The sequence below is a fragment of the Drosophila navojoa genome, chromosome 2 (assembly GCF_054131105.1).
Source record: "Drosophila navojoa isolate 15081-1374.11 chromosome 2, UAZ_NAV_1.0, whole genome shotgun sequence".
NCBI lineage: Eukaryota > Metazoa > Arthropoda > Insecta > Diptera > Drosophilidae > Drosophila > Drosophila navojoa.
The window spans coordinates 8,734,178-8,746,894 of record NC_142890.1 but is presented as its reverse complement, the minus strand read 5'-3'; the positions used below and the strand labels follow the sequence as shown (position 1 = coordinate 8,746,894).

At 37.1% G+C, this 12,717-nt stretch overlaps 1 protein-coding gene across 20 annotated transcripts in view; it reads left to right on the top strand.

Annotated features, from left to right (window-relative positions):
* Syp (synaptotagmin binding cytoplasmic RNA interacting protein) overlaps positions 1 to 12,717 on the top strand; it is a 47,276-nt gene that overhangs the window by 30,195 nt on the left and 4,364 nt on the right. For 3 of the 20 annotated variants that reach the window (XM_018106654.3, XM_030382320.2, XM_018106690.3), the window contains exons 1-11: positions 621 to 966; positions 2,445 to 2,563; positions 2,633 to 2,954; positions 3,025 to 3,266; positions 4,482 to 4,617; positions 7,771 to 7,904; positions 7,971 to 8,099; positions 8,161 to 8,301; positions 8,379 to 8,485; positions 8,947 to 9,044; positions 10,467 to 10,741. In XM_018106654.3, coding sequence (XP_017962143.2) covers positions 798 to 966; positions 2,445 to 2,563; positions 2,633 to 2,954; positions 3,025 to 3,266; positions 4,482 to 4,617; positions 7,771 to 7,904; positions 7,971 to 8,099; positions 8,161 to 8,301; positions 8,379 to 8,485; positions 8,947 to 9,044; positions 10,467 to 10,741 — 1,872 coding nt within the window. In that variant the 5' untranslated portion in view covers positions 621 to 797. Of the gene's footprint in view, positions 1 to 619; positions 967 to 2,444; positions 2,564 to 2,632; positions 2,955 to 3,024; positions 3,267 to 4,481; positions 4,618 to 5,852; positions 5,989 to 7,770; positions 7,905 to 7,970; positions 8,100 to 8,160; positions 8,302 to 8,378; positions 8,486 to 8,922; positions 9,045 to 10,466; positions 10,742 to 12,717 lie in introns of those variants that run through there. The other 17 variants (XM_018106636.3, XM_018106722.3, XM_018106681.3 and 14 more) reach the window with 12 other exon arrangements.

Here is a 12,717-nt window from a genome sequence, read left to right as displayed (position 1 = left end):
AAACATGCATTAAAAATGATGTTGAAAGAAAGGACAGAAACGAGAAAAAGAGCGAAAAAAAGAAGCAAAATGGAAAAGTTAAAGTGGAAAAAATTTGCAAATTTGCAAATTGAATGTGCAGAGGTCGTCCAAGTGCTGTGCTTAAGGGTTAGCACACGAGTGTTGCGCCATGAATGCCGTTATGAATGCCACAACACGTTATGCCAAAGTCCTATAGTAATACGGCACAAAAAATGTACTCCTCGTAATCCCATATGCATTACTATCCACATACATAGATATTATTTCATGTTGTCCTGTTTCTTATGTCACAAAGAGAAGCTACTGGCCAAAGGGGGCATGGGCAGCACTGGTTGTTATAGACCCTGCCAGCACCTCTATAAATTATGCATCTGAGCGCATTTTGACTGCTGTAGAGAAGATTCTAGCACCTTACACACGCACACACATTGCTTTCTCCATATACATGTATGTCAAGTATTTTATAGGCTGTTAGTGTAGAGTTGTCAGGTTTTTAGTTTTCCAGGCATTTATCGATATAGGCACGAGCCTAAATGAATTGTCAAATAGGCTTTGGTCGATCTGACGTTTGCTAGTCTGGCTAAAAAATCAGTTTTTTTTCTCAGTTCTGAAAAATTAGACGTGGGCCACACATTTCGGAATTTTCAAGTGAAAAAAAAACTAAATTCCTTTCTGAAAAGCTTCAAAAAGTTAATTTTCATTGAGTAAATTACAAATCGTCTGGAATTTGTTCTTTTTGTTTTTGTTGTGTTTTTGTTGGCAATTGTCTTACCATCATGATGGTTAACATTAACCAGCGCGTCGCCGCTGGCACCAATGTCATCTTGGGCGGTCGAAAATCCAACGGCAATGGCAACGGAACCGCAGCTGCCGCAGCTGCTGCCGCCGCTGCTACTGCCACTGCAAATAAAAACTACGAGATTAAGTCCCAAACTCGGGTCTCAAGTGAGTAACGTCAACGAAAATAAAATAATAACAAGAACACCAACAACGCAAGTGGAACAGCGGCGACAGCGACAAACACAATTTTTGTTTTTTCAATGTCATGCCAAAGAAAGATAGCGAAAAAAATTGGCGATAATGAAACGAAATAGCAATAGCCAAAAGAGAGCTTAACGGGTGAGAGCTTTGGCGAGCGGAGCAACAAACAAAAAGCAGCGCTGAAAATATTTTTGCAATATACGCAAATGCGAATTATGAGCAAGTCGTACAGGCACTCACACACGCACTCACACATGCACACAGACGCACTCATACCACGAACACACTTGCTCGCGCACAGATCGCATTCACTCCCCCATTCGTCACCGCAAGCCAACGCTCTCCATTTCACTCTCGCTCTCTCGCGTTCCGATCAATTTTTTTTTGTTCTTTTTTTTTTTGCACAACGTTACGCAATAATCGAGTTCCATAGTTCTGTTCTTTTTGTGTGTTTGCTGCGTATGTGTTTCGCTTTTGTTTGGGCAATCGCGCAAACACAAATATACATACGTACATACATACATACATATTCATTGCTGATAATAGTTGTTAGAACCAACTGCTAATTTGTATTTGTGTCTGTGTGCGTGTCGCTTGACAACTGGCATCGAATTCGAACTGGAACTGGCCTTTGCATTATGACTGTCCCAGTTGCAGCTGCTAACATTTGCACTGCACATATTGCGATATGAGGCCATATGAATATAAATGTGCGAATTCGCGAGTGAAATTGATATAATCTAAAGCCGCCCAGCATTTAATGTGCAAAACAAGCTTTGGGAATACAGTAGCGCCAACCAGTTTATATCGGCCAGCCGTTCTAATGACACACAGCTGATTAACACAGGCATACGCACACACACACACACACATAAGCAAACGAACGGCAACTGTCATCGTCACCGTGTCTGACTACGTCATGCACGCGTGTGCCGTCCGGCGACCATCGGCTAGCGGCCAAAGGCCTGTTCGTGAGTCCCGCAATTTGGATTCTGACCATAGAACATGCACACACGCACAATTTGCGAACGCGCCTCTTTTTTGTTTTACTTTTTGTATTCTATTGTTTACTTTTCTCTTTTGACACGCATCGTGAAACTTCTACCGCTCTTGTCATGCACGCACTAATTTGTGCGTGCGCTGCGCTCTCTCTCTATCTCTCTCTCTCCCACTACGTTGATCGCCCGCAACGTGCGTTTGTTTGAAGTCAATGAACTTTTTTGCACAAACTTGCCTCGCTCTCTCGCTCTCCCTCTCCCTCTGCCTCTCCCTCGCTAGCTCTATGGGCTAGGCATTCTCTGATGCGTGCGATGCGTGCGAATTTCGCTCGCATTTGCTCGCGACCTATTTCGGTGGCAACCACCGCTCGCATTTAAAGTGCCGCTATTTTGCATGTCTCCAAAGCGCACACTAACGTAACAATGTACTATTTATACTTGCAGAAATGGCGGAAGGCAATGGCGAACTATTAGATGACATTAACCAGAAAGCCGATGACCGTGGCGATGGCGAACGTACAGAGGATTATCCCAAATTGCTGGAATATGGTCTGGACAAGAAGGTACTTAAGAGCTTGGATTAAAATTTCAGTTGATTTTGTTTTAAATACAATTTCTCTTCTCAAATTTAGGTCGCTGGCAAACTGGATGAAATCTACAAAACCGGCAAACTTGCCCACGCCGAGCTGGATGAGCGCGCACTGGACGCGCTCAAGGAGTTTCCCGTTGATGGTGCCTTGAATGTGCTTAGTCAGTTCCTCGAGTCAAATCTGGAGCATGTGTCAAATAAGTCTGCTTACTTGTGCGGGGTCATGAAAACCTATCGCCAAAAGAGTCGCGCCAGCCAACAGGGTGTGCCCGCGACCGCCAGCACCATACAGGTGAAGGGTCCCGACGAAGAGAAGATCAAAAAGATTCTGGAACGCACCGGTTACACATTGGATGTGACCACAGGTGGGTTAAATATGCAATTTCAGAATCGTATTCTTCGATTACAATTATCATGTATCATCGTCTAATGCAGGACAACGCAAATACGGCGGGCCGCCACCCAACTGGGAGGGCAATGTGCCCGGCAATGGCTGCGAGGTGTTCTGTGGTAAAATACCCAAGGATATGTTTGAGGATGAGCTAATACCGCTGTTCGAGAACTGCGGCACCATTTGGGACCTTAGGCTAATGATGGACCCCATGACTGGCACAAATCGTGGTTACGCATTTGTCACATTCACAAATCGCGAGGCGGCCGTTAATGCTGTGCGACAGGTATTTAATCCAACCTTGAGTATATCAATACATATCCAAATGTCTTCCCACCCCCTCGACCCAACACAACAGCAAGAACACCGTCCGTCCATAAAGCGCTTTGTGTTTCAAACAATATACATATATATCTATATATACATATATATTTATCAAAATTTTTGTATAGTAGGTAAAAACAAAAACGAAAAACGTTTTGGTCCTCAACACAGCCGCTTGACCCAAATTCAACAATTGAAAACTTTTAGTTCTAAGCACAAATTCGTACGATTGAAATTCCAACTACAACAACAACAACAACAACAACTCCAAAGAAAACAACAACCTGAATTATCCCGATTCGGCGCTTTGAGACAAAACAAACCAAAATGATGAAACTTTATTGTTGCTACTTTAATCGCTATTGTCTATAGTCCTGCCTTCATCTTAATCGCTAACGCTCTTTTATGCTCTGCCTATTCTAAATATCTGTAACTTGTTATGTATGCATGTCCTATCTTTATATAGACTATAAACTTATATATACATATATACATAATTTTATAACTTAGCACTAGATATCGAAAAAACAAATTTGCCAAATTTGAAAAGAGTTCTCTCTGCGATCCATACATAATATTTGAACTGCAAACTACTATGAAACCTCTCTCCCAACTTTTGACTTTAGTTTCTTTAGTTCTTTTGAAATTTTTCTTAACCATAAGTGAATTTGTAGCTCTAGCATATATGAATCGTAGCTTATATATAATGACTTGACTCTCAACTCTGTAGGGGTACGTTTTCATTGTCTGGTTTTATTGAAAACAAAAAAAATATATACACAAAGCCGAGCATGTCCTCTTTACTACTACTAACAATCCAGAATTCTACAGAGCTTTCACTATAAAAAATAACAAGTAAAACTAACCAACTTTTTACTAACTAATTTTACATTAATATTTCAAAATGCCGCGACGAAAAAAAAACTCTGAAATTGGTAATGCAAAATTCTTATACATTAAAAAATATTTAATTTTGTTTGATTTGAAAAGCTCCGACCAAACAATGCCCCGAACCAACCCACCAGCCAACCTGGCCAACCTCTCCGACCTTTACCCCATTTTGAGTTCTTATACAAAATTATTACTCAGTTATTAAATTATGATTTAAATTTTTATTTATTATAATTAACATTGAATTGGTATTAAAATTCGTTTTACCTTCCCCCCCACAATTTAGCTCGATAATCACGAAATAAAACCCGGCAAGTGTCTGAAAATAAATATAAGCGTACCGAATCTGCGCCTTTTCGTAGGCAATATACCCAAGTCAAAAGGCAAAGATGAAATTTTAGAGGAATTTGGTAAACTTACAGGTAAATTGAAACGAAATTAAAACAGTTATTTAAAATTTTCAACTATGTAGCTTTACAAAAGGTCGCTTCTCTTTCTTTCCCCCAAGCGCCTTTTTCTAAAGCTCTACCAACAAATCGGCTTTAAATTGTTAAAACAAAAATCCAATTGGCTCATAACAACTGAATTGGCTAATTGAACAGGCAGGCATTTGTTTATTGTAGCATAGGTCAGAGAATAACTTTCTCTCAGGATTATTTTTTTTTTGTTTAATTTAAGTTTTATTGTTTTATCATATCATTTCACATCCAACCATGTCCATTGCCATCCACCACCTGCCATTCCATTACCATTACCAACATATGCAGTACAAGTTCATGAACTCAAAACAATATTTGAAAAAGCGTCCGAGACTCTTTTCAAATGCGACCACAACAATAATATCAGATTCCATTATTGATGCACCGAACCAGCAGATCGCTCATACATATATATATCTACACACACTCCACTCACTCACCCAGTTATACAGCTACAGACACGCCCATAATACGCTTCAATAACGATATGAGAGCATTTCTTTTATACTAAATATATTATCTCCAGTCATTAACTTTGCGTACGAAAACCAAAATACAAAACGAACAAAAAAAATTGTTTAAAAATTATTCAAAAATTATGCATTGCATATTCTTTTCGTAAATGGTTTTAAGTTGTATACCTTATAACATAGGACTCTAATAGAGGTGTTCAATTCTTTACGAAGGTTGTGATTGTTAGGTCATCTGCAATTGGTGTCAAAATTATTGAATTGTGTGTTGTGTATGTTTCCGAAAGGTAAGATTTGACAGCCGAAAGCAAGCAACAGATGACTTTTGATGAAAACAACTCTCGGTAGTGAAACAGCAAGTGAATTCATGTAAAATCGCAGCAAACAAATTATTAGCTAAATCCTAATCAAATACTTTTATAAATTCTTTTTTATTTGGCACGAATAACAAACTAAGAACTTAATTTACAAATTCTTAAGCCTAAGTCTAGATCTTACAAATTTTTTAAGTAAACACGCACATCCTATACACACAGACACACACACACTCACACACTGAAACAACCATAACTTTTCACCCAGAAACTAAAAAACAAAAACAAAAACCAAATCGAAATCCCCAAAAAATCGCAGTACCAATGGATACAAATTTTTCATAGCAAATCAAAATTTTTCTTTTGTTTTGTGTGAACTTTTGAACAATTGCAGCTAAATGATTTTGAAATTCGGAAAGGCAAAAAGATTGGTGTTACGATATCATTTAACAATCACCGGCTATTTGTCGGCAATATACCTAAAAATAGAGATCGTGACGAATTAATTGAGGAATTTTCTAAACATGCACGTAAGTGATCCAAAACAAAACAAAACAAAACAAAAAAACCAAACAAATGAAATCAGCTAAAAAAATAAAATGAAAATAATATACCCTCCAACCAAAAACTTTCATACAAATAAATAAAACCCAACCAACACCCCCCAGCGAATTGGTAATAGTAAGCGTAAGGCATCAAACTTTTTAGGGGCGATACTTGCAGACAGCCAGAATTGAAAATAACTGCAGCAGCAACAAAGTACTAATTGGATTTTTGTTTTGCAATTTTCGCTTTTAAAAAATTCTTCAAAATTTGTATAATCATGCCACACACACAATCCCATTAAGAAAAGGAAATCCCCAATGAGCCAAACTGTGATACGGTTTAGCTCGATTTAACTCAACTATCTCTCCTCCCTATGTCTCTCTATCTCTATCTCTCTCTCTCTATTTATCTATCTATCTATCTAGCAAATACAACAAAAAATTAATTGTTACACTTTAATTATGATTTGTATTAATTTAATTCCACTAAATGTGCCCGATTTGCTGACATTGAAAACCTGTAGCTAAACAATTTGCCAAAACAAACATTTTTGAATATTTTTGAAAGCATCAGAGACGCGTCAATTTTTGATTTAGAGCAGAAACAACATATAAAACTATTAAACGCGCACACAAACAACCAAACTCCATATTAATTTGGTTAGGCAAATACAATTCGTATATATAATAGATCTCTGTTCTGGCCAATCATATATAACTATGGTAATGACTGGAGAAAACACTTACTGTAAACGTGTTAATCCCCCACCCCAAAACTCATTTTACTCTCTATCTTTCTCTATCAAACTGTGCAATTCGATGGAAACTCAATTCAAATTCGAAATCAAAATCAATATATATATATACTATATATAATATATATACGTGTGTTTCTTACTATATCTGTGTCTTTCTCAGTGTATACTATCCTGTTACTGTTTTTGTTTAACCTACCAAAGAAATACTCAAGCTCAGTGTGTGCTCTACTATATAACTCCTTATCTATATCAATTTTAACTTATTTTTTTTTTTGCAACTTGTAAAAAGCAAAAAAAAAAAAAAAAAAAACAGAAGCAACATCAACCAACGGTATTCCAGTTAATTTTTAGTTTTTCTTATAAAAGCCTTCTCTCTAAGTGTGTCTTTCATTTCTCTTCTCTCTCTCTCTCTCTCTCTCTTCTCTCTCTGTGTCTATATCTTTCTATATACGTATATGATTATGCGAAAATATACACATCGAATTCGTTTAGCTTAGCGCATTTACTTTTTCAAAAATATTTAAAAACAAATATCAGCAAAGAATCTGTTGGCATTGGTTTTCAAAATCACCTTAACCGAGTGTAAACGATACGATTAACTTAATATCTTGAAGAGCTCAGAAATTTGCATTATTTTACCATGCACAGCCGCCGCTTGTCATGTAAAATGTTGTGCATTTCTGTTATTTATTTAATACGTTAATTCAAATTTAATTTAAAGTGCGGTTCTTAATGCCATCAATACACACACACACACACACACACATTTACATAGATACACTCAGCCAACAGTCACACACACAAAAATGCTGTCAATACAAATACTTTTTTGTTGTATTTCTCTCTCTCTCTCTCAATCTCTATATATATATTTGTGTGTGTGTGTGAAAACTAATCTATTCCGTAGTTGTGCATTTAATTAAATGACAATTTATGCTAGTTAAAAGTGATACTAATAATCATCACATTTTCCTTTACAATCCTTGTAATCCATAACGAAAATTCGTAGCTGGCCTCTACGAGGTAATCATCTATAGCTCGCCAGATGACAAGAAAAAGAACCGCGGCTTCTGTTTTCTCGAATACGATTCACACAAGGCGGCTTCATTGGCCAAACGGAGACTTGGCACTGGTAGAATTAAGGTAAGTATAAAAACCGATCCAGGGCAGGCCCTAACAAAAAATGTTAACCAATAATTCTACTTGCAGGTTTGGGGATGTGATATTATAGTCGATTGGGCTGATCCACAGGAGGAGCCGGATGAACAAACAATGTCTAAGGTTAAGGTACTCTACGTGCGGAACCTAACGCAAGACGTTACAGAGGATAAACTGAAGGTTAGCTAAAATTACAACAATCTCGAGACTGTGCTAAATTGGAAAGTGTATCTCTTTGCAGGAACAATTCGAGCAATATGGCAAAGTGGAACGCGTCAAGAAGATAAAAGACTATGCCTTTATACATTTTGAGGATCGTGATAGCGCCGTCGAAGCTATGCGTGGCCTTAATGGCAAGGAGGTCGGCGCCTCAAATATTGAGGTATGTTCGATAACTGAATATATCGAAATGAGAATGTATATATGTATATATTATACTGCAATATTGTTTATTAATAGGTCTCACTCGCCAAACCACCATCGGACAAAAAGAAAAAGGAGGAAATACTGCGCGCACGCGAACGACGCATGATGCAAATGATGCAGGCGCGTCCAGGAATCGTTGGGTAAGTTCTATATTTGTCCACACTCATATGCATATATGTATACATACACGCACACCCAAAATAATAATCCTTGTCTAGCACAACATGAAATTGGCGCAAAATTCTAAAATCTATTCATTTTAATTACAATTGGCTTCGAGATTTTGGTTCATCTAAAAGAAAATTGAATGAAATGTTTGCTTTTCAAGTCGCCATTGTCCACTGTATGGAATCCGTTTGTGATTCATTTAATTTATATAATTTTGTATTTTCTTTCTTTTTATTGCCAATTGCGAAATGCCAATCGCCTTGTGATCAAATGGTTGATCCCACTTGTTCGTTGCTTCACTGCCACCCACCACAACACGACAACAACAAAACCAAAAAACCTATAAAAAAAAATAATAATTGATAATAATTATAATCCAAATTCTTTTAAAATTGGTTGACTTGTAAAGATTTGAAACATTGTCTCCATACAGAAATCTGTCGCCGACACACCCCAGCATGATGTCCATCACACCCGTGCGCCTACCGGGGGCGCGTATGCCCCTCCGCACACCGATGCCCCGTGAATACGGTAAGTTGGGCAAATACGCCAATAAGTGAACCAATCGATTATTCTCATCCAAGTATCAAGAATATCTGAGTGTGTATATATATACTAAACGAGCCCGCACACGTGTGTGGCTCCCAAATAAGAGAAAACTAGAAAAAAATATGATCGAAAGATCGCAGGAGAAACATTTGACTTTAGATCCGTAGTAATTCGAATACAAACGAGCGTAATCTTTGAGTGTACCTTATTTAATAGGTTATATTTAGTTAAATCTTAGATAAATGTAATTGCTCTACTAAGCCACAGCGAGAAACTAACAACTAAAGTTGTTGAACTAAAACTAGCCAGATACATCCAATTGGTCTGCAGCTTACATCCTTAAGTTATCATGTCCAGTGCCAATATTTGGTTTTTCATTCAACACCTTTTATCGTTTTTATCGTCTCTCTCATTTTAGTTAGTTATTTTAAGGTTAGAAAGCGCGATGCCCACTAACATGTACGCTCGTGCCCCCAAGTACTTCTACTACTACTACTACTCTACTACTACTACACTCACACACACACACACTCACACACACACACACACACTCACACGAAATGCCTTAGCACCTATCCGCAGTCTAGTATCCAGCTAGATTGAGACTAACCAATTGATAATCGAGATATTGATTTAACCAATTTGCGCACACACATAACCAAACTTTGATTGAACATAACCTCTTCATTTGTTTTTTCACTCTGCTATACGTAAATATTTCATATTTGCAAGTTTTGTATGTTAATGCTCTTTGTCTTTCTCTCTCTTTCTCTCGATTCGTTTTCATTGTTTGCATGCCCGATTCTTTTCGATGTTGTCATACGTTCATTCCATATATATACATACATATATATATATATTTATTTGTTTTTTTTTCTTTGTCTTCGGCTCTCCTTCTCCTACATCTTCAAGATGCTGTACTCTCTGACAACAACAACTATAACTTACTAATACCACTACACATAGTTAGACTTAACCTCTAAACGTTGTTCATAGCTGTGTTTATCATAATTAAACGTTGCCATTGTGTTCTCTGTGTAGCGAATGTTAAGCACCCTGTATACTGTTTGATGTTTTATCACCGGTAAGTAACCCAAGCCATCAATCTCTACTTATACCAACAACATCTATATTGTGTGTCTGCCACGCCCACCATACCCAACATATACCGCCCATCCATACCATTCAGCGTTCAGAACGCGCCCAATTCGAGTTACAAATTGGTCAAGCGCAGCTTAGACAGGTTCTTCTTCTCTTCCCCCGCCCCACCATTCGATATAAACACACTGAGTGTACATACACGCACACACACACACACGCCACACCTCGTAACACATGAATTGTTTCGTAATTAATTGTTAACCATAATCCTATCCCCCCTATCCCCAAAAATCCAAATTCAAGACTACGATTATGATTATTTTGGCTATTCAGAATTTCGTCCTGGCTTTGGTGCTGATACGTACTACGATGACGTTTATCGTGCCTATGAAGGCGAATATAGCTATTATGATTATCCGAACGCCGCCAGCGGCAATGGAGCTGCCGGTGGTGCCGGCATCAACGGCGCTGCTGTGGCCATGCCAAACAATTCGGGCGGCGGTTCCGTGCCGCTGAGCCCCTCACAGCGTCCATCAAGATCCCAGCAAGGTGGCTCGGCCAACTCGCCAGTGATTATGGTGCGTGTTACTTTTTGTCCTACTTTGCCGCCGATGCGCTGCTTCAGTAGTCGCAACAAACAACAACAGTCACACACGACGCACACAGAAACACAATCGTTATACTGTACTCTCTCCTGTAGAGTTGTTGAAAATAATGTAATGTAGTTTGGATGTAATTGGATATTTATTCGGCTTTATTTGATTTCGATATCGAGCCCCCCTGAGCTCTCTGTGAGGCCGATTGTTTTTTTTTTTAATTTTGTTTTGTTTTCAGCTTCATTGCTTATTTTGTTGTAAGACGGAAAACTAATTTCGACTACATTTTTATTTTCGTTTACAAATGTCAAAATTTGCATGCTAAATGCTGCCAACCGCATAAAAACGACCCAACCACGACTTACACCGCGCAGCACCACATCAATCCACACACACACACAACACGATCCACAGCCACTGCACACACATCACCACCCACAACAGCTCACAGACCCTAACGACACCTTTTGGCCTACATTTGAGCAATGGAAACAAATTATTATGCTTTAATATGCAACGCTTTGCTTTACGTCCTGGAAACTAACAAATCGAACCACAACTAAATTGTAATTCCCTGCGCTTATAATGCTTTATTTGAGATGTGCTTTACTGCATTTAATGCTTAATTATCGCAACGCTTATTCATTTATAGTTTTTATTTTAATCATCGTGCTTTTTAAAATTTCAATAATTAGTTTTTAATGCCTTTAGTTAAAAGAAAAAAATTATATAGCCTACTTTTAAGACATGCCCTTTGCTTTACTTAACGCTTATTATTTAATAATTTGAATTATGAAAATTTAGTAAAAATTTGAATATTGTGTCCATCGCAAGCAACAGAAAGTCATACAAACAAATTTTGATAGAGCTTCAGCTCATTTCGTTAATAGATACCGAAAAATCTTGCGCTGTGATTTGTTGTTATGAATACAATTCCAAAATTATATCTATATTAGAGGCAGTAAAATTTGCATTTGTTGCTCGATTCGAGCGATACTCAGTACACAGACAAATTAATACACCAGAGACAACAACACAAATATTAAAATATATATTAGCATTTTTTCTTATCAATCGAACGTAATTTTCATATACATAATATATATTTAATTCATATAAACATAAACAATATATATACATACTTTTATTATTGTATGTAAATACAAGAATCTAACGCGTTTATTTCGATTTTTCTTTTCTTTCTTTTCTTTTTATATATGTTCTTGTTATACTCTTATATATACAAAACAAATCATTTGTTTTTCGGTAACAAACAAAATTTGAAAACTTTGCAAACCAAAAAAAAAAAAAAAAAAAAAATTATATATATGTTCGTCAAACTATACAAAATTCCTATAAAAAAATTCTCTACCAAAAACCTAAAAACCTAAAATTAATGCAACCAAACAAACAACCAACGACCAATCATAAACAAATCTTTCTATCGATCAACTTTTCGATTCAAAAACCACAAAACCAAAACCGAAAAAAAATCAACAAAATTGTTATCAACCCGAAATACCCGCTATTTAATGATTTGCCCAACCGTCTTTCCTCTCTAAAAACTAAATTCGAAATTTGCAACTGCATTCGACGTCAAAATTTTGAATCCAATTCTATTTTAATTTGATATGATCAAAATTCATTATCTTGGCGATCCATATATAATATATATATATATCTTACACTCAATTTATATTATAAAAAAAATACTGTTAAACTGCAAAAATTCGAAATCCAACCAAAAACAAATCAATCAACGCTCAAAAACCTGGAATAACTGAATATGGAATCATACGGAATGCCCCGCTCTGGAATATGTATAAATAAATATACAAAATGAAATGAAACACACACTCACACACACAACACACACGCATACGCAAACACGAACATGCACACTCTGTCTCTCACACACACACACACACACACACACATACTACAAACATGCATGCATG